The sequence below is a fragment of the Rissa tridactyla genome, chromosome 2 (genome assembly GCF_028500815.1).
Source record: "Rissa tridactyla isolate bRisTri1 chromosome 2, bRisTri1.patW.cur.20221130, whole genome shotgun sequence".
In the NCBI taxonomy this organism is placed as follows: domain Eukaryota; kingdom Metazoa; phylum Chordata; class Aves; order Charadriiformes; family Laridae; genus Rissa; species Rissa tridactyla.
The window spans coordinates 117,554,063-117,581,626 of record NC_071467.1 but is presented as its reverse complement, the minus strand read 5'-3'; the positions used below and the strand labels follow the sequence as shown (position 1 = coordinate 117,581,626).

At 40.6% G+C, this 27,564-nt stretch overlaps 1 protein-coding gene and 1 long non-coding RNA gene across 5 annotated transcripts in view; one reads left to right on the top strand and one right to left on the bottom strand.

The window, feature by feature from the left end:
• Window positions 1–468: 468 nt before the first annotated feature.
• Window positions 469–18,601, bottom strand: LOC128905201 (uncharacterized). Its single transcript, XR_008464770.1, has 3 exons — window positions 18,485–18,601; window positions 1,787–2,074; window positions 469–760 (listed from the first exon to the last, which is right to left on the bottom strand). It is a non-coding gene; the product is annotated as an uncharacterized LOC128905201 (long non-coding RNA).
• A 258-nt stretch (window positions 18,602–18,859) lies between these two features.
• PDCD6IP (programmed cell death 6 interacting protein) overlaps window positions 18,860–27,564 on the top strand; it is a 34,599-nt gene continuing 25,894 nt past the window's right edge. For all 4 annotated transcript variants that reach the window (XM_054190898.1, XM_054190897.1, XM_054190896.1 and 1 more), the window contains exons 1-3: window positions 18,860–19,067; window positions 25,373–25,427; window positions 27,201–27,270. In XM_054190898.1, coding sequence (XP_054046873.1) covers window positions 18,862–19,067; window positions 25,373–25,427; window positions 27,201–27,270 — 331 coding nt within the window. In that variant the 5' untranslated portion in view covers window positions 18,860–18,861. The remainder of the gene's footprint in view (window positions 19,068–25,372; window positions 25,428–27,200; window positions 27,271–27,564) is intronic.

Below are 27,564 nucleotides of genomic sequence, written 5' to 3'. Positions count from 1 at the left end.
CTTGATGCATCTGACCTGAAGAGTAAAAACTAGTGAGCACAGAGCGTACTGCACAGCACTACCAAGGGACGTGGAGCTGGGTGTATTTTGGCCTTGGACTGGCAAAATCTCTGCTCTTGCAAAACAAGTCATGGCATTCGTACTATCTGCAGGAAGCTTGCAAGACAGTGAATGTGCTGAAGAATGTGAAAAAAACATGCAGAAACATTACACAGAAACAACTTTCCAAAACAGGCAGTGTGTTGATATTCATCCTAGTAACACTAAGGCAGGGGCAGAGCGTGCCCACATTTACACAAAGCAACCCACTGCACAAAGATGATCAAGGGATCGGAGCATCCCTCTTATGAGGAAAGGCTGAGAGACCTGGGTCTGTTCAGCCTGGAGAAGAGAAGACTGAGAGGGGATCTCATCAATGCTTATCAATATCTAAAGGGTGGGTGTCAAGAGGATGGGGCCAGGGGCTTCTCAGTGGTGCCCAGCGACAGGACAAGGGGCAATGGGCAGAAACTGGAACACAGGAAATCCAATCTCAACACGAGGAGGAACTTCTTTACTTTGAGGGTGGCAGAGCACGGGAACAGGCTGCCCAGAGAGGCTGTGGAGTCTCCATCTCTGGAGATACTCAAAACCCGCCTGGATGCGTTCCTGTGCACTGTACTCTAGATGACCCTGCTTTAGCAGGGGGCTAGACTAGATGATCTCCGAAGGTCTCTTCCAACTCCTCCAACTGTGATGCTGTGTGATTCTGTGATTCTTGCTGCATGGGAAGTAGAAAGGAAAGGGAAAGTACGAGCTGATTTGTTGGTCTCTGATTTGGCTTGCTTTTTTTTCTGTAATGCAAACCCTCTATAAATAGAACTGGATTCAGCAATCGTTTATTACTTGAGTAATTCCTACATTATCAGCATTGATCAAGAAAGGTTTTCTCAGGTGAGTAGAAGCTGCAGGTTTCTTCAAGAAGAGAAAAAGTTTTCCTTGCATACATGTAGTTTAATGCATACATAAAGTTGTATACATGTAGCTTAAAATGTTTTTTTTCATAAAGAATTGTATGCGTTTACATTTTTTAATTAATGTAAGCTGACTGCATTTTTTTGGCTATTGCCTAATTTTGACATGCTTTTCCGCTGCAGTTTGAAAAAAAAAAAATTGTCTGCCTGCTTGAGGGCTCCCTCTCGTGGTAAATTTTCCTGGAAGATCTTCGCCAGTATTCCCAGCAAAGGCACGTCGTTGAAACTTTACCTGCCGTATCTATTACTGATAACGCTGCGCAGCAGAAGAAAGAAGCCGAGCTAGCAGTTGTTACAGATCATATTTTTTGCTTGGCTGTCACCCTTCTCACATAGAAACCTACCGGTTTGGTATGGATGCAAATATCGATTGGTATTTGGGGGAAATATCTGTAAATGAATATGCATATGAAGAAAAAACTGTAATAATTCATTTGTGTTCTATAAAAAAAAAAATATCATGAATGATTTTATTTTTTACCCTAAAACGCATAAATTACTGTCCTTGTCTAGAATAGTTTAGAATCTCTTGTATCCGGGTTGGTGCTGACATGCAGTTTAAAGCAGAATGTACTTATTACAGCCACAAGCAGCTTTGACCAAATACCCGCTATTATGGGTCTGTGCTGTACAAAGATATGCTTTAATTAAATCACTTTGCAGTTCAGAATTCAGTTTGTCGCCCACTCTGTGCAGAAGGAGTTTGGAAAAGTTCAAATATTCTCCCTTCACACACCGCCCCCCGCCCTAACCCTGCCAAGTCTGTGCCTCACCTGGGAAAAGATGTGCATCTGCAGCGTCAGGGACTAAAGTGGCAGCCACAAATCCTGCAAACCTCTTGCGCAGCGCGGTGGAGTCACTGCAACTGGCTCTTTATGTCTCCTGGGAAAGTGGCTGAGTCACGCTTTTTGGTAACTCTGCACCAGCCGGTACAAGGGAGCGTGAAGGTTGCTTCTAAGAATACAGAGGGTGCACCGATTCTCCCTGTTTTCCTTTGTTTAAAGTGATGGCTTGTCCAGCTCTTCCAAGCAAGAGTGAATTATCCCATTTTAGAATGAAAACTGAAATGAGATAATAATAGCCATAAATACAGCTCTGGACATAACAGCGCTGTAAATCAAGTAAAAGAGTGGGAAAAGTAAGGTAGATCACAGGGGAAGACAGTAAAGTTGGCTTTGTGTGTGTGGATCATGTGGGTTCTGAAGTGGACTGTTTAAATTAAATGTAGTTAAATTCATGATGTTTTAATGAACAGATAGCTCACTCTGTCAAGAAAATAAAGCATTTAGTCAAATATAGTTATCTAACTGGGAAACAAGTAACAAAACCACATAAATCCAAGCAACTCAAGGCAATTTTGGAAAACTAAGGTTGGATGGCCCTCACCAGTATCAGGGATTGAGTTTGCCATTTTGTTTTTTTTTTATTTGGAGGAAGAGGTTGAGGTACTGATGTGATGTGTACTGATGGGATCTTTCAAAGAAAGTACATGGAAACAATAATGAATCGAAGTAATAAAAATAAGTAAAAGTTTCTTATCATTGAAATGTAATATAATTGTCGTAATTTAAATGATAAATTGTTATATAAACATATAGGCACAAATAATTTAAAACCTAACCTGTTTCAGAGAATTATTTAGAACTACTTCTAATTTTTCTTTGGTATTTATTGAACCCATGTAGATCTTAAGTTTACTTCCCAACAAATTCTACAGCCACTTATTTATTTGATGTTTGCAGGTGCCTTTTGACACACATATATAAGGAATTTGATATTCATTTACCCTAATCCATAAAGTTGCAGTTAGGGCTTTCATAAAACAATGTTTAGGTGCCAACTGAGCGGTATTTTAATAAAAATTTTAGGTATTTCACCATTTCTATATTCTAGAATGGAAATGGTTAGAGAAGGGAGCACACAGATTTGATACACAGGCACTTTGAACGGACAACATTTCTTAGAGTCAAATTATGAATAGAGGTTTTGTCCCCCTTTTGGAGCCTCTGTCTTTTCACTGAGAGAACTCACTTATCCACATTGCAGGTCTGGCGGACTATTTCATTACAGACAAATCAAGAAAAATATGTCATAATATAGGCAACAATATAACATAACTTTTTTCATTAAAATCTCAAGTAATATCATGCAAAATTGTGGCAGCAGAAGTAGACTGTTTTTAATCTGCTTTTAACTGTGTAACCGTAGTGCCTGTGATGCCTCAATTATGAATTCCTTTTTTTTTTTTTAATATTGTATGACTCATGGCAGAAACATTCTTGTATTCATTGCCAGCACTTAAAGACAATAAGCAGCCTATTTAGAAGTAAATTCCTATTGAAATAAAAAATTCTGCATACGGGTATTTCTGCGTACGAATGTATCCTGTGCTATGGATCTTCCAGAACATATGTCCAAGGCATAACTATGAGTGCTCAAAGCAACAACAGACGCAAAGCCCTGTCCCCAGCGTGGTACACAGCCATCATTGCAGTGGATGTACTGAACCCTCCCCTGCATTCACTCTAACGGATGTCACGACAGACACTCATAGGAAATTGAGACTGTATAAAAGTGAGAGTGATTAGCCAAACATCAGCTAGGACCGCAGTCTGAGTTCGTTCAGTTCAGATACCTGCTTACGTTAAACATGTTGGGTGATTTGAAACTAGTTTAAATGCAATCTATAGCCCAGTCCTTTGGGAAGGAAAAGACTGTACAACCTCCGCTAAAATAATACCAATCCAGTGACCAGTAGCTTGTTTTGTTTAATAAAACAGCAACCTTCATTCTTAGGTCCCAACAATGTAGCTTTTATTCAAGGATCCTGGTATCAAGCAGATGTTCTTCTAGGCTCACATCAGATCCTGTGAATCTCAGGGGGATCACTGCAGCGAGGACCACAGCCGGAGCAAGCCACCAGCTGAGGGTGACAACAAGGCGAGCTGGGGCAGGGACCTCACTGTGCTCTGTACCAGGCAAGCAGAGTGGTCCCCTGGCAGTGCCCCGGGGCCAGCCAGCAGCCCGGTGGCTCTCAGGCAGGTCTGCAGTCACAAGGCAGGTCCCAGGCCAAGCCAGGTGTCTTGACTCAGTGGGGTACCTGACAGCCTCGATGTACCTTGGGCAGGGGCCTGGGGTGAGAGCTGAAGCTCAAATGCAGCTCTCAAGTGAAGGGGGGAGGCCTCCAGTGTGGCTTCCCGCAGCTCATTCCTGCCCACCAGCTTTTCACAGCCATCTGATCCAAGGTCATGCAGCAACACCACATCAGTGCGGGCCTCCAGCACAGGCAGTCAGCCCTCTGCTGGGGGACTGAACCCAGGGTCTTCATACTGTGGATTTAATGGTATATTTATGGTCTCTGATTTGTTGTTTGCAATTCTAAGAAACGAGTTTCTTACCTCCCTATATACTCTCTTATTTTCTGAAGTGTAAAAATACATGCTTCTTTACGTGCATGAGAATGGCAGTGTTCCTGTGTCTTAAATGCTTTAAACATCTGGTACTGAACATCTGAGAACTGGTATCCCACTTCTGTCACAAAGCTATGTGGTAAAGGAGGAGTAAGAGCAGTAGAACCAGTCCATCCGAACTACAGATTTAAATTTGAGATGGACCTGAATGACGGCATCTAAAATGTCAACATAGAGTTTGATTTTCCACCCACAGTTCACTTTTATTCATCTCTGTGGTTTTGCTGTGGACTAGTCTAAGGACTAGTTTCAAAACTTTAGCTGTAGACTTGGGTTGAGATTCAGAAATCCAGAAAATCCTGTTATGATGAGGCTTAGCGTCAGTCCTTACCCAAGCACAACTTCCCTTGAGTGCAGTGAGTGTTGCTTAAGTATGAACTTCCGAAGTATGCCCAAAAATAGGAATGAAGCACATCTTGGCAAGGGCTACAATTCTTCATATTTATGAAAGCAATCCTGGGGCATGATGACATTTTCAAAACTAGCATTCAATTATACGTATCTTTGGGAAAAAAAAAATTGAGACATGCTTCAACAGAGTGTAAGAATGCATTATTCCCCCAACCTTATTTTCCTGAATCTCATTTTCATGTAAGCTGAAAGGAAAGTGCATCCGCATCATCCATTTTATTTCTTCAAGCAAACACTTCAATCAATCAGGTTTTGCTAACTGAGAAGACTTTCAGAAAAGTTGCGACAATCCTGGCACTTTGTAGCACTACTTTATCTTCCCTGGGAACCTGGAAGTGTCACAAGGACTGTGCTCTTTGAGTTTCACTGGGACAGATGAGACCGGCAACATTTTCCATCTTTGAGGCAATGTAATTGATATCCTGGTGCTGCTTTGAGAAACGCTAACTTGAGCCTAGGGAATGAAGCAGATACGCTGGCAATGCCTATGCTGCGTTTGAGGTTACTTGATCCATGTTCACACTACAGAGTGATTCCAGACTATTACGGGGATGTCCATACATAGAGATACACTATAGTTATGTCAGAAAAAGAAATCAGGCCTTTTGGCTTTGAAAGCATTTTTGAGTGCATATTTGTGCAACCTTATGTGTTTAAAGATGTGGGTTTGTGCAAACCAAAAGCTGCCTCCCAGACATCATTTCAGCAAGTAGGGTATTTGTATGGTTGTGTGATCATATTCCTGGTCAGGCCAGGAATTTTATTCAAGGAGTGTTATTCAAGACAAAAAACTTTTGCTGTCCTTATTAGCATAAGTTGTAGCCAAACAGAGTCCGTCACAGTCAGCTCCAGAGTGTCTTGCTAGTCAGTGTTTGGCATCCCACGGTTTGGTGTTCAGCTGGCATTGCTGGAGGATGGTCTGCAGCTGTTAAGTGAAAGCCAAAGTGAAAACACAGGTATAGCTGCTTTGGCCGTGCTTGTCTACTACCAACATTACTTTTCGCCTGTCATTATTGGTGCAAGGAAGACTCTGTCTCCAACAGTCACCAAGCGCTTAACCCTTCTGGAGCTGGAGTGTGGTGTGATGTCCTCTCTTGTGCCTTGTTAGTGTGATGGCCTAGCAAACAAGACAGCTGAATATCCCACCTGTGCTGCAGAATATCTGAAGAAGCAGGTCACAGGTAAGTGCTGGTGGTACAGGTCCTGTAGTTGTCCTAGCAGCAGTGCTCGAGAGCAGATCTGTCCAGATGTCCTCCTTGCACGTACTGGTGGACATGCGAGGAGGATCCTCTGCTAGCTTAACTAGGTTACTCTCTCAGTGCCTTGGAGTGTGCATAAATAATTGACAGCGGACAGTCAGGGTTTCTGGCCTCGGCCAGTGTACAGTCTAAGAAGGCGATACAGCTGAGATCCCAGAACCTGTATCACAAAATCCATTTTCAAGTATACTCTGTACCTTCCATGCCAAGACATGATCATTACATGAAAATCCAAGAACACAATTATCACAAAAAGTTTTCCTGAGCCATAATTGCGTCCAGTAGTCCATGTAAACAAGTATTTAATCCAAACAATATTTTTCCACAAAGAGGCACGCCCCACCAAAAGATAATGCACACTGTATCTCACAGAACTGGGCAACGGCTATGTAATCATTGCTTGAATCCAGACAGTCTTTATCAGCTTTAAAATGTCTGTAACCTCTCTTTATAAGCATATAGATCTCAGCAGGTGTTTTGCCTGAAGGGCAGTACAGCAGCGGGCCTTCTGAGAGTAATCAAACCAAAACTCATCATATGGTTTCAGTATAAAACTGTTACTGATACTTTAAATATTCCCAGCTTTAATTAAGTAAGTTTAGCTGCCATTACTCACTCCTATTTAATGTACCACCATTACAGTTTAATTGCAGATTGACTTTCTTTCCATAACCACTAACTAGCAGTTGGTTTTATAGCCCTGTTCTTTTTCCCACTCTGATAAAAGTCCATTATACAGTAAAATCTGACTTAATTTCAAATGTGCTCTGGTCACTGTGTTTTATTTCACGTGTCAGTAGTCATAAAGTAGAGAGCTGATCCTGCAACAGGAGAAAATCCAATATTAAATTAATACATAATAGCTTTGTACAGTGTAATCTTTTGACACTGAGAGATGAATTTTGTCAGCATGGCATTTGCACTTGGTAGGAGATTCAAGAGATACAATACTCCTCTCAGGAAATAAGTCAAAAGCGTGGCATGAATATTATTCCTTTTAGCTTTATCTTGTGGCTAGAAAAAATGAGCTCCCTATCATTTCTATCTGTATCCCCTATTTATTATTACACTCAGTCAGTGCTGAGTGTAAAGGTGGAAATGTGAAAACATTTTTAAAAGTTTTTTTTTTCCCTCCTGTAAGCGAATTTTTAAGAAAGAAGGGAAAAAGTGCGTTTTGTTCCTTGATGGTAACAATGTTGTGGGTTGTACAGTATGGCAAGACAGCTACCTCTGCACTGTAATACAGAGCTAACTGGCTTGGGGCGGTCCTTCTAGAGGCTTCTGCTCTGAGAACTAGTTCTGGTGGGGCTTCATCAGGAATCTCTGCAGTGTGTGTTAGATAAGTAACCTCGTACATTTCCATCCGTCTTCATCTGTTGGCTCTTTACAATTGTATGTTGTTTCAGACAGCATTTTTTTATTTGCTTGTACAGTAATTCATGCAGTTGTGCTCTTCCTCTGCAGCACAGTAATATTGACAACACTAGAAAATTGAGACAATGTCAGACAGGTTAGTTCCTTTCAGGCATAGTACAGAGCAGAAAGCAAATCCAAGAAATATGTATTTATCTCCATTCTGAAGTTGCCACAGGCCAGTTTGGTCCCTGGAAAAATTCCAGCTTCTCTAAGGGTTGCCCTAACTTGTACCATAATTGCTATGTTTCCCATAGGACTTTTCAGCACTATGCATGACAAGTACTAAAGAACATCCCGGCCACACCTCAGACTGCTTTCATGCCGGCTCGCACACGCAAAGATCTTTAGCAAATACTACCAGTCTAGTAATTTATTTTTTTTTGGGGAAGACCTCTTCTTGTGCTGTTGTTCTGGGGAATGTGAAGAGAAGGGGAGAGACAGGGGCGGCTAATGGCCACAATATGTTAATCAATTCTACTAAAACAAAAATCCCTGGTTCTTCTCCTGGGCCTGGCATGAGGGTTCTTCCAGCAAATAACTTCTCTGCTATATTTAAGATAGGTCTATTAATATATAATTGCTTCAACTATTGTCTAACTCGATTAACATTTACAAAGTGTTCCTAAATCTTTGCAAAGACCCTTGCATGCACTTATAGTTATTTACTAGGTAATATGGCAAATAAAAGCACACTCCCTATGTTTCTCATTGAAGATGTAAAAGCCCTAAAAATTTTGCACTCAACTTAATCAGGACCCCCTGAACTTGATACTTTTTCACAACAGGTATTCTGAGTCATCACCTCAGTTTGCAATAATCGCCCACAGTCCTCCATTCTTTACAGCATTCCCTTTTCCATTTCCTAAAGAGTCACTGTTCTGAATTCCTCTGTTTCCCTGTGTATAATCTGGCTAATATGCCATTCTTAAACGTGGATTATTATTCTGTGTGAGTATATTAGAAAACAGGAGGGAAAATGAGTTGGAGCAAACTTTTTGTTTGCCTGTGATGAGATACAGAGTCAACAAGTTGTCACAGCTCAAGAGTGCAAATTACTGGGTACAACTATTGCACTTCTGAAAACAGTTTCTGGTGAGCTTTAAGTTTTCATCTTTGGTTTTTATCTTTGCTCTTAACAAATAATACATCACAAGTAAAATTTCCAATCTCTCACTGAGCTGCTTTTTGGGCATGTATTTTGATGTGCATGTATTTAGACCTCATATGAGTTTTATACAAACAAAGAAGGTTACCGTTGAATCACTGCATATATTTCTGGGCAATAAAACAGAACATTTAAATAATTAGCATATAAACACAAGGTATGTTGAATGAAAAGTCCCATTGATTCATCTACATAGTAAAGCAAAAAATTCTTTAGCTGCTTCATCCCTGAAAATAGGTACCTAATTAGTCACTGATAAACTGCCATGCCAAGCAGGTAATACTGGTAAGATCAAAATGGAACAAATGACAGTCATGAGGTGGAACAAAACATGCCACGGGAAAATGAATTGATCTGCTGTGATGACTCACTTCTAGCTAACCAATCCAAAGCGTATTCTTTGAACCCTGGGCAAAGTGGAGGAAGCAGATGCTAGAAACAATGTAGATATAGGGGTACAAAAAGGATACACAACAACACGAGCCTGATAGTGGACAGACACACGCACATCTGATGTCATGAGAGTTACAGAAGCATGAAGGATTCTGTCGGTAAAGAAGCAGTTAGTTTTTGCTTTTTACTTTGTGAAATTCACTGGCTGGCCCAGAGTGATTCCAAGGACAATTTAATGTCAGTTACGCCTAGTCATCGTCAAACTCCTACCCTAAGTAGTCTGTCGGTGGTGCCAGCTGATTGCAAAAGTGGCCACTGATAAACCTGTCAATGCTTGCATAGAGAATGGATAGTCATGAAGCATTCATTTAAACATAATATTCAAAGTGGGAATATACCACCTCATGTTCCTTGAAATATCTTATTTGTGTATGTCAACATCTCTCTATCTGAAAGGAGAGGATACAGTGTTAAGATGCTAGGCATTCTAGTTTGAAAGGAACACGACATTACAGTTTATACCAGTCAGTGTGAATGGCAGAAATGTTGCATATACAAATCAGCTGAATGTTCAATTCCACAGAAGAAAATATCAGTTAAAAAAATGGATTTTTTTGCCCCCCTAAAAGTGACTCATTTCAAAAATTTCAGTTTGTCTATATGACAGTAAGAACTTCCTGGAACTTCAGAGGGAATGTCAGGCAGAGCAACCTGGCGACTCATGAAGTAAGTATTAGGGAAAATCTCCTGAGCTTGCAGAACATAATTTACATGCTAAATTCCTTACAGTAGCATTTTAGGTACTGGCATTAGTGAAGCCATGTCCAGATACTTCATGCCAGGATGAATCATGTATGACAAATAGTACACTGAAATCTGCCCTAATTTATGTAACTTTTGCAAAGGTGTCGACTGAAGTGCAGTCTCGTAGCACAAACTGGCTCATCCAGTGCCTCTCAAACTCTCCCCTTTAATGTCTGAGTCAGACTCTGTGATGTCCTACGGATGTCCTACCACAATTAGAAGCAACTTTAGCCCCAGATATCTCCTTTGATGAAAAAAAAAAGAAAATAGAAAAAGGCATGTATTGTAAAAATGCCTTTGATCAAACCATCCTCCCCTTCCCTTTTTTGTGCTAGAGCACGCTGCTAATGCTGGATTTTGTTGCCTGCTTGCACCACATATGGTCATATAGAGCCAGTAATATGATGAAATAGAAGACTAAACCACACTTTTTGCATCTCACTGTTTGCAGACTGCGCCAGTGCAAGTTTGTCTGCCACTTCTCCTTTGAACATTGAAAAGCAAGCATTTTTAGGAGGAATCCTCTGGCAGTGTTGTCAACAAATCCTGTCGCCATTTCTTTATCCCTAAATTTTTGTGGTTGGACCTAACTTTGCAAAAGATCTGCCTGTACTGGCGCATATTACATTATGTAACAGAGAAACTTTGTTCTGATTCATTATGTTTGGAATGTGTAAGATAAAAACCTCATATTATGGACAAGTTTAGCAGCAGGACATGAGGATCTTCACTGCTTTTAGCAGTGGATTCCCTATATTGTTATTAGATGTGGCTCTTTGCAAGCCTGTCAGTATGTGGGTTAAGGAGATGTTTTGAACTGGGAAAAGTCATAAACCCCTCCCTACATGGACCATGGAACAACCTTCATCTCAGGGTCTTCTATCTTTTGTTTGATCTTTCCATTTTTTGTAAGGTCTCAGACTGTCATTCACCAGAGTGGGTTGTTCCCACAGAATGAGGACCACAGCTGTCCTTCCTGGACTGCATTCCTGCAGAACAATTCATTCAGTTCCCAAATTAGAAGAAACCTTGAATTTATGGCTTTTAAACCAGTTCCTTGCTTTCCTCCTTACATGATTATCACCCCCCTTGGACCTAAAATTACGCATTGGCCCCTGCTGTTGTCTCTTAATATCACTCCAGCAGTGTGATTCTGCTGTGTCCAGCACATAATGGCAAATTCTTCCCCCTGACTATAAGACACTTTTATGTAATACATTCCATCTATACAGTGACAATGGCAATATGCACACTCAGGGATACAAGCATGCTCAGAAGCATGTCTGGCTTTCGATTCACCTTGGTTCAAAACCCCTCAACGTCACTTTAGTGAGTAGGCAGAGCACAGTGTCTCATTGTTTATCTGGATTAGTGAGTAGGTGGCAAATAACCTAGCAACAAGCCAAGAGCTGTGCTGCACATTGAGGCAGCCGCCACTACAGGCACACCAGTACAGGCACATGTCCCCAGCCCAGACAGATGCTCCCCACCTCACAAGGTTGTCCCTGTTGGGACACATGTATGCAGGCCACCAGAAGGACAAAGTTCATTACCGTCTTCTCAAAAAACAAGACTGCTTTGTGCAGTGAAGGAGCTCTAGGTATTTGAACTGCAACTGATTACAGGCTCTTCTCTGTCTGAAATGCTGGAAATAAAATACTTCACTGTCAATAGAGAGGATTGGTTAGTGGTGTAAACCTCTCACTTGACATAAAAAGAGTCCGTTGAATGACATAACTGAATTTCAGCAGTGTTTTTTAGTGAACTTTATCAAGGGAAAGTATAGAATCATAGAATTGCCTAGGTTGGAAGTGATCGTTGAGTCCAACCATTAACCTAACAATGACAAAAAACATCACTAAACCATATCTCTAAGTACTACATCTACCTGTCTTTTAAATATCTCCAAGGATGGTGACTCAAGCACTTCCCTGGGCAGCCTGTTCCAATGCTTGACAACCCTTTCGGTGTAGAAATTTTTCCTAATATTGAATCTAAACCTCCCCTGGCACAGCTTGAGGCCGTTTCCTCTTGTCCTATTGCTGGCTACTTGGGAGAAGAGACCAACCCTCACCTCGCTACAACCTCCTTTCAGGTAGTCGTAGAGAATGATAAGGTCTCCCCTCAGCCTCCTTTTCTCCAGGCTAAACAATCCCAGCTCCCTCAGCCGCTCCTCATAAGACTTGTTCTCCAGATCTCCTCATCAACTTTGTTGTCCCTTCTCTGGACTTGCTCCAGGATCTCAATGTCTTTCCTGTAGTAAAGGGCCCAAAACTGGTCACAGTACTCAAGGCGGGGCCTCACCAGTGCTGAGTACAGGGGGACAATCACTTCCCTAGTCCTGTTGGCCACACTGTTCCTTATACAGACCAGGATGCTGTTGGCCTTCTTGGTCACCTGGGCACACTGCTGGCTCATATTCACCCAGCTGTCAACCACCACCTCCAGGTCCTTTTCTGCCAGGTGATCTGTTGGGATCTTATTTACTGTCCTTGTTCCATGTAGCAAAAAGTGATCTCTATGCTTGCGAGCATTATGCTGCATAATGACTAACTACCTAATTACCTACTTCTATCCAGACTTATTTCAAGCTATGTGAAATGATTTCTATTTGAATATTTTGTAAGATATTTCAAAATAAGAAATACTCCAAATTGAAAATGCTGTTGAAATAAATGCTAAGTCAACAATGACTTACAAAGGATCTCCCTCAATTAACCAGATTTAATTTATTTTCTATCTTTAATGTGATAAACCTAGTAGTCTTCAAATAATATATGGAGTTTTCTAGTCAAGCCTTGTAATTGTAACAAACAGGAAAAGGTATTTTTCTTGCACTGAATATACGGGTAAAACCGATATAAAATTTAATTATATATTGTAAAATGCCAACAAAGGCAGAATATTAATTTCTGGTTCTTTGAAGGCTACTCTGTCCTCTGGTGCAAAAAATACTTGGATTGAATTGATTACACAGTTGGACAAAATTCTTTATAAAACGTGCTATACAATAAAATGCAATGCTTTAAATAAAGAAAGCAATGTTTTAAAGTGAATACAATACTGTTGCTTTTAGGTATATCCCATATTGCAATAATTAAGAGAGTCAAAGTTACCCAGTTATCTTTCATCTATTTTGATAGTTTCCATTATTCATATATTTGCATTATCTAGTAATACAGAATTTAAGTGAAAACTTTCTAACTTTCAAATCTTAAGGGGCAGTTTAATTAGCCAAGCTTGTAAAAGCAATTTGTAAAATCAAAAACTCCTCTCTTCTGGAATGAATAAAGAATTACATACCTAAGTTTCAGTTGCTTATTATCTTAAAATTAGAAGCAGTAAAAACACAGCACAGTTAGGGGAAGGATATATTGCAAGAACTTGTGTTTCAAGATCATTAATCATTTCTCCTTTTAATTGCAGATGTGACAACATTAGAACGCTATCCATCTCCTGTTGGGGCTTCTGAAATCCTATGACAGTTCAAGGAAATGTTCATAGCAAGAATAAGCGCATGTAAGGCAAAATTTAGTCCATTATCACAAAAAGCAGATGTCTGATTTTTCATCTGCTTTTAATACAACAGGTCCTTTGTTTTCCATTCCTAAGAGTAAAAGTTATTTAAAACTCCATAATTTACACATGTAAAGTAGAATTAATGATTTAGTAAGTAACATCAACGTTTCAGCACTGAACAAAAATAGATCAAAACTTTTTCCTTCTTTGAACAAACTTTCAGAGGAAGGATCAAAACTTTTTTCAAACTGCACACCATAAATGTTGCACCAAAAATGTGTCGATTACAGAGTTTTCATACCAAAATATGAGTCAAATACTCATGCATGACTTTGGATTTTTCAGAAACTTATACAGAAAGTCGAATTCAATAAATGGCTGTGCAATCTGCCCAGCATCAAATGACAACTATATTCTCTATTACATCCTCCTCTTCTTTTGCGTAGTTGCCCCATTACCAATAGACGGGAAACAGGGTGCAAATGTATATCATCACACTCTTGCTCAGAGTAAAGTGCCCATTTTGTGGGTTACCAGTCACCTGACTTGTATCAGTGTATCTATAGCACCGCATATTTATGCTTTGCCTTGTATCAGGATAATTACATAAACATTGCCTCTTTTTAAGTAGAGAGTGTATATCTGGAGGCAGAATGTGATTGTACCTTAATATATGGTACACAGGGCTATGGTAATAATAGCTAAATAGCAAGCAGTTTTATTCAATGCATTGTAATGAAGCATTTTATATGTTTGTACTTGTACATCTTGCACTAATCCTGACCTTCAGCTTTTGGGAAACATGTTTAATAGCCTCTCAGCTATTTCTTACTGAATTGAAAGTTGGTGCTGGCTTCCACAAGCTGTTCTGCTTTGCAAATCTTCTAAAACCACAGTGATATTAATAGTATAGGCAGTAAAAATAATAACATTTTAAAAAATCTTATATATCCTTTTGAGTGGGACTTAATTTTACAACAGATTTTTAACAGGATATATGAAAAAAACTTTAGCGATGCTTTTGGTACTTATTATGAAGACCCAATACTACAAACCGTGATGTGGGACAGTGAAGAGCTGTTTCTTCCTGTTTGATGTGGTGTATTTCAGTAACAAGCAGAGGCACTATCATTATGTGATCAGTAATATGGCATATTTCTGAAGCCTGCTGAGACTTGAGGAAAATTGTAGGCTGCACTCTAATTTGCCTAATAGATAATATTCTTGTAACCATTTCTGGAAAATATTGCACTAACGCTGGTTGGATTCCCTGTTTGCTCTGCTCTATTCCATCTACAATGCAGCAGGTAAAATTATTTAACTTGGTCAACAGTTTCCAGGCCTTGCATAATCTCTCTCTCTTTTGTATGTCATCGAAATTCATATTACTTCACCTCTATCTTCTCTTTAGTCTTCTGTGATAACCGCTTCTGCTCCTGATTGCAATTTATTTCATCTACAAGGTACTTTTCCGTGCCCCTATGCATGTGATGCCCTTCTTATTCTAGACCATTCCACCAGCACGCTCTCCTTAAGCAAAAATCAGACATAGTCACTATCCTTATTTAGGTCATGTTTGAAAGGCAACTGTGTTATAATTACCATTATACAGAACTGTCTACCCTAAGTAAGTGTGCCGGCAGCATTTAGACCTGTTTTCCCCCTTCTCCAGCCTCTCATTTCTTCATCCTGACCTGTATCATATCTGGAATTTAGACTGAAAATGTGGGGGGTTTATTTAGCATTGGAACAGCAGGAGGATGGTATATCGAACATTCTTGTGAATGTGGCTCTACAAGCACAAAGATAAGCACGGCCCCTGCCCAGCTGCGTTTGCTATCAATGTATCTTCTGGTTCAGGTCCCTCCTTGCCTATGAGAAATATAGAAGTCTAATAAACACAAATGAAAATCGAGGGAAATATGATTAATAGTTCCTCTAAATTTTGAAACAAAAGGTAAAGGAGTGTCAACTTTGAAGGAAATGGTAGGAATTCTTCCTTGTGCTTCAAATGGGCAGTAGGACAAGATGGGTTATTTGCACCCAATCAGAGCTGCTTCTGACATACAACTTGTTTTCTGCATTCTCTCATTTTGGCAACTGATGATAATCACTCCTAAAACTCATGGTCAAAAGATAACAGTGATAAAACAATTGGTCCTTACCCTGTGTAACCAAAAGATGATATGAGGAGTATCAAAATGGGGTTGGATCTGAGTGATTAAATGAAGCTTTAGGCAAGAGGGTCATCAGATTTAACGAAATGAACTAGCTGTCTTATCGCATCCTTTTGATGATTTTTTATTTGTTTTGTATAGCATCTGTTTGCCAATTAGTGCAATTGCTACAGGGCAACTCTTAGGCTATGGATAAAGCATCATGATCAAAATCTACAGAATAAAGTACAGCAAATGCAGAATAAAATCTCTCTTCAATGAAATATCTGTAAACAGAATTTGTGAACAGGAAGGAAACATAAAATAGAACATCAGAGTTCAGTGAAAAGTCTCCTGTCTAAAAATCACAGACAAAGCCCATGAAGCATGCAGATAAGCCAGTTTGCATACTGAAAGCAAATCTGACTCTTAGAAATGCTTTTGCAAAACTGCGGTGCTCTACATATTTATAATGGTTGTTTAGGAAAAAGATGAAAACTGGGGACATCTAATGATCTGTCTATACTAAAATGAAATACATTAGTGACCTTGGTAATTCTTAAATATGGCTATAACTTGTTTATGCTGCATTACTTCAAACATTTTAAGGGAAACCTGTTTTACAGTGGTTCCCGTAATTACTATCATAAATTTGTTGAAGAAGGAAGTACGGTCTGTTGTTTAAAGCACAGGACTCTGAGTCAGAAAATGTAGATTATGCCCCCTGCACTGATAACTACTGACTATGTGGCTTCCTCATCTCTAAATTGGGAAATAGTACTTAACTAGTCAGAGGTAACAAGGAGACAAGTCATTACGGTTTGTAATATTATAATTGTAATAACCAGAACAAAGCCTTCAGAGGAGTACTGATTTATTAAGAAATCTGTGGGAAAGAAGCAAATCACCTGTATGTTTGAAGTTCTGGTAACTTATTCTAAGACAAAGTGAAATTTCTGTGCAGTGTTGGTAGATGGTTTAGGAATGCAAAGTATCAGTCATTGCATTTGTTAAGCAACAGACATCTAAAGGTCACTATGGCTCCAAAGTAGAACTATGATCTCATAGCTCCATTTTTTGCCCTTCCCTGTTCACACCCTTTCCGTGTTTATGACTGTTGCGCTGGAAGGTATTGATGGCTTCCATCTTCCATATATAGACAGCCACGTATCTTGTAATGATGTGTAGGCTAACTATACCCCATAAGGTCTAGATGTTGGAAACAAAGGGAGGCAACTGCCCAGCTGACTGTATTTTAAGACTGATCAGAACCTAATCTTGCGAGGGTGCAGGTTCTCCCTGGGACAGGCAAGTGTAGCCAGTGCAAGGCTGACTCAGCTAAGAGACCAAATGCTTGTAAGTGTACGCAGGCAATAAAACCTGGGGGAAAAAAAGCAGTGAGGAACCCACATACTCAGGTGTAAGTAAAGCAGGACAGTTTACTTGCTGTATTCAATGTACAATAAAAATCCTTTTTAATTGTAAAATTAAGGCAACTACTATTTTGTTTTGATTAAGCTATGAGAAATCGAGCTGCATGTTTACTCGGTGCAGGGAGGCAGGAGTGCACCAAGGAACTGTTAAGATATATATTCTCTTTTTGTGAATATAACAAAGATTTGTAACAGAAGCCACTTGGCAAGGCTCTAAAGTCTAACCACTTGGGCCTCACTGAAGGTGACTGGAAGCGCTGAATGAGGACAACTCCATCACCTCCTTCCCTGTGCCAGTGCCTGGGAGGGCCCAGCTGCTGTTGCCACAGCATCTCCGGATTGTATACAGGGCCGGTTAATACTGGAGGAGCTGCCCCTCCCAGTGGCGACAGGAGCATTAAGACTGATTTCCCAAGCTCTTTCTACCCTTTTCCTCTTATGCCACCACTTTAGACGTTCATCAGATGACAAAGGAGATAGCTCTACCTAGCATAGTACACTTTCAGTAGGAAGGGATCATCAGCTTTACTTTACAGCAAAACTCGTGGTCTGCTGAGACCAAACCCTTTTGCATAATTTTAAAAGCACTGTTACCAATCCTTTTTATCGTATCATCACCTTGTGGCTTATGTAATAAGAAAATCGCAGGCTTACAGCCTTAGCTGTCTGGAACAAGTGGCAGAAGAAAGGGGGAAACGAGAACATGGGCTGAATATTCTTTTTCAGTCTTCAGACAAGCCAGCCTCACAGATTGCCTGTTTTGTCTATTTGAGCTATGCTGGGCTGAGTCAGCAGAAAGCAAGCGTGATGTGGATGACAGGTCTGTAATTACAGCAACACATGAATCTGTGCCAATAGAGACATTTCAACATTTGCTACAGAGAAGTAACATTTTACTTTATTTAAAATGTTGATTCTTAGGGTGGGTTGAGATAGGACAAGAGGAAATGGCCTCAAGTTGCGCCAGGGGAGGTTTGGATTGGATGTTAAGAAAAATTTCTTCACAAAATGGCTTATCAAACATTGGAACAGGTTGCCCAGGGAAGTGGCTGAATTGCCATACCTGGAGGTATTTAAAAGACGGGTAGACGTGGTGCTTAGGGACATGATTTAGTGGTGGTCTTGGCAGTGTTAATGTTAATGGTTGGACTCGATGATCTTAAAAGTCTTTTCCAACCTAGACGATTCTATGGGACCCCTTGCTCCCTTCTAACGCGTTACAAGCCTGACATCTCCCTAGCCTTCCACTAGCCATTACTTTTACCGGCGTACAACAGGTTATGTTACTGGCTTAGCGAAGTTTCCCTTACCACAGCTGAGCTCCGCGGTCACGTCTTTCGCTAAACGGCGCTTCCCCGGAGGCAGCACTCGAGCTCTCGGCCTGCCCCGGCCTCCAAACGCCCCCCCCCGCCCCCCTTCTCGTACCGCCCTCGCCCAGCACCCACCCGCAGCCACCGGGCCCGCTCCCCTCGCTCCAAACGCCTTGCCGACGCTCCGACTCCCGGCGAGGGGAAGAGAGCGGAGCGCTGATTCGAGCAGCGCCGGGCCCACCTCCCCTCAGGAAGGAGGGAAGGCGAGCGAGCGGGCGGGCGGCGGGGCCGGGCGCTCCCGTCAGGCCGGGCCGGCACCTCCCTCAGGCGGCAACGGCCGCCGCGAGGCTGCGCGAGGGGGGCGGGGACAGCGCGCGAGGCGATCCCGGAAGCGCGGGGCTACGGCCGCGGTGTGGGCAGGCGGTGGCGGGCCGGGTTGGGCCGCGCCGCTCCGGAGAGGAAGGGGAAGGAAAAGGAAGCGGAGCTGCGGGTGACCGGCGGCCGCTGCCGCCATGACGAACTTCATCTCGGTGCAGCTGAAGAAGGCCTCGGAGGTGGACTTGGCCAAGCCGCTGTGCAAGTTCATCCAGCAGAGCTACCCGGGCGGCGACGCTCAGGCCGAGCACTGCCGCGCCGCCGAGGAGCTTAGCAAGCTCCGCAAGAGCGCGCTCGGCCGCCCGCTCGACAAGCACGAGAGCGCGCTCGAAACCGTCCTCAGGTAGGGCCGGGCCGGTACAGGCCCCTCCGCCATCCTTCTCCTTCCCCCCCCGTCCCCGGTGCCCTGCGGGGCCCCGGTGGCAGCTCTGGGCCCAGGCCCTGGGTGCGGCGGAGCCGGAGCCAGGTGTGGGCGGGGCGGGGCGAGGGGGATGGTTCGCCGTGAGGAAGCGGCCGGGGCTGCCGGGCCGGCTCCGGTGGCCTGTGGGTTGCGTGCCCGCCCCTTTCCCCCGCCGACGGCCCACGTCCCCAGCGGCTCGGGTGGCTTTGCGGCATCCTGGGATCCCCCTCCCAGCGCGGCTCGGGCGTTGTGGGGTGTCGTGTGATGGCAGCGCAGGGCCGGCGGTGCGGCAGGCCGGCGGGGGAGGCGTAGAGAGGAGGCCGTGTCCCGACCAGCTTCCCCTTCCGAGGGGCCACGGCTAGAGCTAGGTAGAAATGACAAACTATTTTGCCTTTCATAGGAGAGCAGGCGTGTCTTTGTTTCAGTGTTATGTTTTGCTGTTAGAGCTGACAGCTTCCTTTTCGGTTTTAGGTAGTGGGTTTTTTATGGTGTGGGTTTTTTTTTTTTTTTACTGTCATGTCTTCCTTCTGTTTGCTGTGTTTAGCAGCTTCTTAATGTATTTGCAAAGTCACATCCCTATTTTCTACTTAACACACCTAAGTTTGCTATCAGAAAGTTTCCTGGTGCCTCTGTTATGCCGGAATTGTAGGTTAGACAAGCAAAAGATAAATCTGTGCCTTCTGCCCAGTAAACTGCATAAAGCCTGCTTTAGGGCTAACTGCTCCATCATCTACAAAAGCACTTGCTCTTTCCTGTGTCTCTGGAACACTTATGGATTGCAGTATTGATTTACTGTGGTAATCCTGTTGTTCTGTTTCTCTATGCTGGAAACATTTTGAGCCCAATTTGTAGCTCATCTACTCACTGAGGTCACTGTGATTCATTCACTAGGTTAATACTAAGTACACACTTCTATTTGCAAAGCTGGGATCAAAGATCTGCCGTACTAGAATATGAGTTTTTAAATAGTGGCAGCAAGTTTTTTTTGGTGGTGTTTTTTTTTTTAAGAAGGAAAAAAGAGGGATTTTCTAGTATAAGGAGAAATGGTACTTGTAGACATGACACACTTCTGTGATATCATGAACAAGTAGAAATACATTTGATGTTCACTAGAATTTCTTATTTATAAATTAAAAATGAATAGGAATGGAAAAGAAACAAGTGACTTACTAAAAAGAAGGCAAGATTTATAAAATGGGTTACTGATGTTTTTTGAGCTTATCAGCCCTTCACTGGGTGTTTGGGCTACAAAATCTATGACTGTACTCATCATGTTTTGGACCGTCTTTGTAGTTTCCTGTTCTAGTCCTGTTTATTACTGCGTCTGCTTTTGGAGGTACTACTGTGTGTACCTTTTGAAGGCCAGGAAAATAATGAGCATCTATGAACTGAAAGAGGGCCCCTGCTAGGCGAATGGAAAGGCATATTGTTATCTTCTCTTGAATGCTGTAATTGAGCTTCTTTTTCGGGCTGTGCCACTCAGGTTTAATTTCTATCTGAAATCCCTGTTTGGCCCAGCCCCACCATATGACTTTGCCCTACCTAACAGCTGTACATTGCCGAAAGGAGAAAGCCCTCTCTTCAGTTCTAGTGCTTCTCGTAAGCCATTTCTGGAAGGCAAAAGGTGTACGTGGCTTTCTGACAGGTCAGCAACTTGAATGAGTTCAGTGGAATGTCAGATGGACGTCAGAACAAGTGCAAAAGAGGTTAAAAGTAGTGTTCCATGAAAGTCAAAGGGCTAAGCAGGACCTCCCTCTTTTAGTGTCAGTGGGTCATTACATTAATTGAAGCCATAGTATGCAACTTCACCTCAGGTTTTCTCTCTGAATATTGAAGGGAAACCACTTGCAATTGCATAATTACCAGTTTTCCTTTTGAGTCAATTCCATATGCAGTGATCTGGTCTCTCTGCTGCTGGTCAGTCATCAGCAGATGTCTTCAGCTGGCCCAGGTGCTGTTGCAGTAGTCAGGAGGTGTTGAATGTGGCTCTGCACTGGTGCCACCTTATGTGTGAACAAGAAATGATATCCCTGCCACACAGAAGCGCCTCTCATAAAACACATTTTAAATTGTATCGTTTGAGAGTATTTATTCGCTTAACAGTGGAGGTGAGATAAGATGAAGGTCTGCATTAACCGTAAATTAGAGAAAATAAAACAATCAGATGTATGTTTTACTCTATCTATAACAAGTTATGAGTAGTTTGTCCCTGTGACCATTTATATTCATTACAGTTGCTGGAAAATAAGTTTGTTCTTATTCTGTAAGAATATTCTGCACTACATTCTGTAAGGCGCAGTTACTTTAAGAAGTCAGACTGTCTGCACACCCATAAGTTTGAAGTATCCGTCTGAGTTTATGATTGAAAGAGCACAAGCGTTTGAGTGCCTTGCATCTCCTCTGAAAATTCAATTCCCTCCAACTTCCACATTTTCCTACTGCTATTTGAAAGTTGTACTCAGTCTTGTGTTTAAGTAACAACTTTAGCAAGATTTTTGTTAAAGTTGGAGTTTAAAACGGGTTTGTTAGCAAAGTAAGGTTGGAAGAGCTAATTACAATGTGGATACCCTTTGCATACATTTACTTTGCAGCTTTTTATAGACCATAATACCTAGTAGAGCGCTGTAGACCATTTGACTGTTAAGAAACGAAGGCTTAATCTTCTGCTAATTAATCTAGGATTTGCCCATGGTTTTGTAATCTTTAGAAGCCTTGTTTTGCTGAGTAGTTACTGCAGAATTTATTCTTTTAAATTAATTCAGTTGCAGCCCTATTTCCTAGGCAAACACTGACCAGTAAAGCTTTGAAAGTGCGTGGTATTTTGTTGTTCAACTGATGAACACAAATGCTTCTATTGGAGAAGTATTTGAGGTACTAAGTGAAAAGGGGCACAGTGTAACTGGGAAAGTCCTCAGTCTGCTTCCAAGCTTTCTTTGTTTTCTGAGAATCTGAGTGTTCTGAAGGTGACGTAGGTGAGCTTGGTACAGATGTTTCCCCTTATATTCTGTCATAGCAGATTTGATTTAGTGGTTTGGTTTGTTTCTTTTTTTTTTTTTTTCTTCTTTCTTTTCTTCTGAGTCTAATTATAGCTCCAAGGGGTTCCTGCCTTCCTCTCTTAATATTAAAGATAGCCTGGACTTCATTTCTGTTTTCTGGAGGGATGGGGTGGTGGTGGTAGTTTAATTAGTTTAATTTTGCTAACAACTCTTGCAGTTCTTTTAAAAAATGAAAAAGGGGGGAGGAGGGGGTGCGTGGTTTTATTGTGAATGATTAGATTCTCTGGGGGCTGGAAGTTGCAGTTCTGGTTTGCAGCTGTGAGTTCAAGACTCTAGCTCTTATCTAGAAGAGTGAAGGCAGATCTTGGTCCCTTTTATGTTCTTTTGAAGGAGATTTTTGCTTTATGATTCTTTGAAGGAGGAACAGGATTTGAGGTTCTTAATGCAATACATATATTTTCATTAAATTCTAACTCAAACCTTGACTTCCAACTCATTTGGCTGCGGTAACTCATTTTACTAGCATTTAGGAGTGTGTAATGCCTGTTCTGGTGAAAGATGGCTGTACTTCGAGAACTAGATCTCTGTTGCTGACATCTGCCCTCCCTTTCATCACTGTAGTCGGATCTCAGGCAGTTGATATGTTTGCATGGTTTTCTGTAGTTCATCACTGGCACAGCCAGACACACAACACTCATCTGTGATGTGCAGCAGCTTCTGTTCTTTGTGTCTTGATAGTTAGATTACTGTAAATTTTGTCTTAAATAACTACTTTATGTTTACCCTCATCCTTTAGCGTGTGACTTGCGCATCAGATGCGTCCAGTCATTTGATATTTATTTTCTGTCTTTGTACTGCTAGTTTTATGCTGTTCTGTGGTAATGCTGTTCTGTACCATTTCATTTATATATGTTTAGTTTATATATACCACTGTATTTATATATGTTTAGCTCCTGCTAAAAAAAAAGACATTATTTTACTTGTTGGGAGGTTTTTGGGTTTTTTCGTTTGCAGCGTTTTAAAGAGCTCTTAAATCTTGAGTAGAATTTCAAGTTCTTTAATAAAAAGAAATGACACAACGTGCTCAAAATAGTAAAGAAAATAGTAACGTAAGTTCTGAACTTGTTTGGAAACAACCAAACAAAATGCAATGTGTTATTGATGCTAAATGCAGCAATGTGCATATTTGGGAGGAACATACATCTCCTTGGCTTATTTTCTTTGTGGTTCTGTTGACATATAAAGAACAGTCTGTTTGAAAATGCACCGGACTTCACAAGGCCATTTAACAAGCTTTGCTTCTTGACTGCCCTCATGGCAGATGAGGACAGGGTAATCGCGGAATGTGGGAAGACAACTCGGCTTTATTGATGGCTTCTAGTTAACAAATTAAATTGAGGCAGGAGGAGACAGCCTCGAAAGTCTTGTTTTCTTTGTGATACTATGAGAAAATGACTGTGGCAAGACCAGCTGAAGGTAGTGAAGGAAGTACACTTAAATACATCCGTTAAAGTGATGTTCAGTGCTAGTATTGAATTAATTTTTGTACTGCTTGTGTTAACCTGTATCAGTGAAACCAATTAGGTTAGGAAGTGGGGGGAAAAAAAAAAATTGTGATTATGTGATAAATCAGACCAAACTTAAACCGTTGAGAGAGCATCAACATGCAAAGCTCAATTTCTTTAACTACAAAAGGGATGCTGTTCTTTACAATTTTTATAGATCAAGCCTTGGATGTAAGGTCACTTAAAAAAAAGGTAACAATTATATTTAATTATTGCTTCATTTCAAGTGGTATGTGCTTTCCAGGTATGACTATCAAATGAAAGATGAAGAAAACAGACAAATGAAAATCTTTTACAAAAAAATCAATATATAGATTCTTTTAAAACTGGTACCTTTCATGTGCCAGCTTCATAAATGTTGGAAGATATTAGTTACTGTACTATCACATAGTTTAAAATTATCAGACTCTATTATTGCCAATATTTTAGATCTTTCTGAAAAACACCTTTGATTTATAAAGTTAAGTTTCTCAGTGGAGGTGTATTTGAGATCGCACTTCATAATGGGTGCTCCTGTACTAGCAACCTTAATGCCGAAGTATGGGAAGGTAGAATGCAGATTCATAGATTTATGTGGACAGTGAAAAAAATTGTCGTTAGCTTTAAAATCCACGCGAAGGGGTGTTTTTTGTGTTTGTGTTTTTTTAACTATACTGTTCACATACACATACAATGTTAACCCTACTTCACAGGCTGTGAAACTCGTCGCTACAAGATGTTTTTGTATATTGGGAATATAAATTGTTAAAAAAAGAATTTGACCAATATAATGTTGGATGTATGTCCCTATGGCAAGTGCTACAGGAGGAGTATAGGAAATGGTCTTCACATGTTACGTGTTCTAAGCAGTTGGCAATTTAAAGTTTTTCTGTTCTGCATCCAGCCTGTCATGTTTAACAAGTGGTGCAAGTGTTAGGGTACAACTCGGGAAAACTTTGAATTGCGAACTGTTGCCTGGGTAGATTGTGTGAGGGACTGTGCTATGATTGCTCTATTATCTTTCTGGCATTCTTTCCTAAACATCTTCCACTGTGAGTAGACAAAATATTGGCACAGAAAAAATTTTGGTTTTAATTCACTGACTGCTACAATATACTCTAATGAGAACTAAGCTTACAACTAAATTTTATCAAGCATTAGGCTCTCCAGTTGATACTCTGCAAGGCAAATGGCATCTGTTTCAAAGACACTGAAGTTTAAACGCATAAATCACAAATTTTAAGGGAGTGGGGTATAATGTTCAGCTCATGAGAGTGCAGTGTAGCTTGTTAATGTTGTATTAAATGCTGTACTTGATTTACTCTTGCAGTATGACTTAATATCTAATGTACTCTGTCTTCCTGTATGTATACAGGGGCTCCTCTGCATGACATTCTTTTCTAATCCACCCTCCATCAAAAAGTGGAATGGGTCAGCTTCATCTGTGATACTCTTCTACTTCTAACTGAGATGGGGGTTCTGCATTATCTGTGGAAGACTACCTCCTATTGAACTTGTTCCTGTACTGAAAAAATTCCTTTATGTAGAATTTCTGTCTGTCCTGCAAATCCTCCATAGTTACAAATGAGCTTCACAACTTATTTGTGTGGGAGATTTTTATGCCTTTTTTCTTTCGTGCTAGTGTAAGAAAAAAACCTCTTAATTTGATTTATCTAATGGCTTTTTCTGCCTTTTTTTTTTTTTGTAGATACTATGATCAGCTGTGTGCAATTGAACCAAAGTTTCCGTTCTCTGAAAATCAGGTAAGAAGAATTATCAAGCCATTAAACTGAATCATGGCACCTATGATGTATGACTTCCAAGCCTACACCTAATCCCTTAAACAGTACTTATCTCGGGCAAGGCATTTAATCTTTTTGAGCCTTATTTTCCTAATCTCTGCTTATTTTCTAGTCAGTGCTCACATATAGTCTAAACTGAAACTTCACCTCTGGTGGCCGTAATTGCTTTCGTTTCACAGATTCAGAAACATTTTTACTTTGGATAGTGATCACTGCATGGTCTAGGTCAGGAAGAGTTGTGCTGTGCTGATTCATCTTCAACTCTCTTTTTTCCAAGAGGTCTTATTTCATACTATGTTAAAAAGGCTTTTTAAATATGTAATTTCTGTGAGAAAACCTTTAGTAATGGACGGATTATGGTCTTTAGTTTTTGAAGTAGAACAGATGTTTCGTTCACAACAGTTAACAGAATAAGCCATTTAAGAGATTGCCACTTTATTCCTGCCTCTGCATCTACAAACTGCATAATTTTTGTATAGCTATAGTGTTCATTAAGGTGTGGTCATTTGTTGGTTTGTTTTTTTTTTTTTTCCCTGCCATATTTCTTTAGAATCTTGTCTCTAAGGAGAAATTCAGCTTAACTCCTACCTATTGAAATCTTCCCCAGGTGGAGACTGGAATATATCTTTAGGCTCCTGTATTTTGGTGGAAAAAGATGTAGGTTTTCTTTGGATGTGTTTACAAATAGGGCAGAATTTACATTTCTTTGCTGATCAAATCAGATGGTAATGTTATGATTAAAAAGTTTCTTTCAGACTTCCAGGTTACAAGTAAGGGAATAGTTTTAATGCAGTTCAAATTGATTTGAGTTTTGTATGTAGTTGCGTTCACCTGTAGCCAAGAACGGCATTTTGGTTTTTGGTGTGCGAGTGTTTTGATATGGTGATCTGCAAACCCTGAGACATGGAAAACTGGAAAACTTTTAAGAGTAAGTTCTGCGGATTTGTAAACCGTTCCATCAAAGGGAAGAAGTAGTCAGTGAGAGCAGCAATGAACAGGTGGGGACCGGAACTTCCTGAACTAGCATTACTGCTAGAGGAAAAATACATTATCACACAGTACTGTGCTTTTTCTGAAGTTTTTGTCCCCAACTACTTTAAAACGAGTAATTTTGCTGTCTTTTCTGGTTTGATACCAGTTGCCTAGAACTAATTTGATCAGCTGCATAACAAACCAAATTGTGGAACTTCAAAGCAGATTCTGTGAAGTATTTGCATTGTCTATGAAATATATGCTGGAGGTGTAATATAAACCACGCTGGTTTTACTTGCATTCTCTCTCCTGAGTGCATTTCCTGATAATGCTGCTATTGAATTCACTCATAAAAATGTGTGAATTTTGGTACTACAGAACAGTTCCAAATACGCTAGTAATTTGCAACAGTGGAAACTTCCTGGTTGGGTGGTTTCCTTTAACTGTGACTCTACCGCTAGACTGTCAGATTTCTTTGGAGAGGAGTACCTTGGTTTGGAAATAAATTTCTGTCACTTAGAATATGAATAGAAAGGAAAGGTTATTTTGAGAATTTCTGTGTTGTTTGCTTGAAATATTCTGAGCAAACTAACAGGCAAGAAAAAGGTAGAATAAAAAATGTTTGAAATAACTCTTGATGATGTCCTGAAACTTCCAGAATGTTTGTAATGTTACAAGGATAAATATGTGAATTTGGGATATTTTCTGAAGATTTCATATTTAATTTTACAGATAAAGATCTTTCTTTTTCACAACTTTCAGGTCTGTGTAACATTTACATGGAAGGATGCTTTTGATAAAGGTTCACTTTTTGGAGGATCTGCCAAATTGGGTATGTGAATGTACCAAAAGTTCAAGTATTAATAATATTAAATTCTGATAATATTTTTATATAGCTGAATTGTTAATAGTCTTCCTAGTATTCTCAACATAGCTTTCAAATGAGTTCAACTATATTGGTAATAGACGAATCACTTCAACATTGGTAATGAATTCCTGGGGACCAGGCAAAGAATTTCTGTAAAATTGAGTATTAATACTAGTTTTCCAGAGGCACAAATAGATGTGCAGTCTGATGATAATAGTTGTGTTGTCTGCTCCTCAGACCTTTTCTGGGAGCAATCGC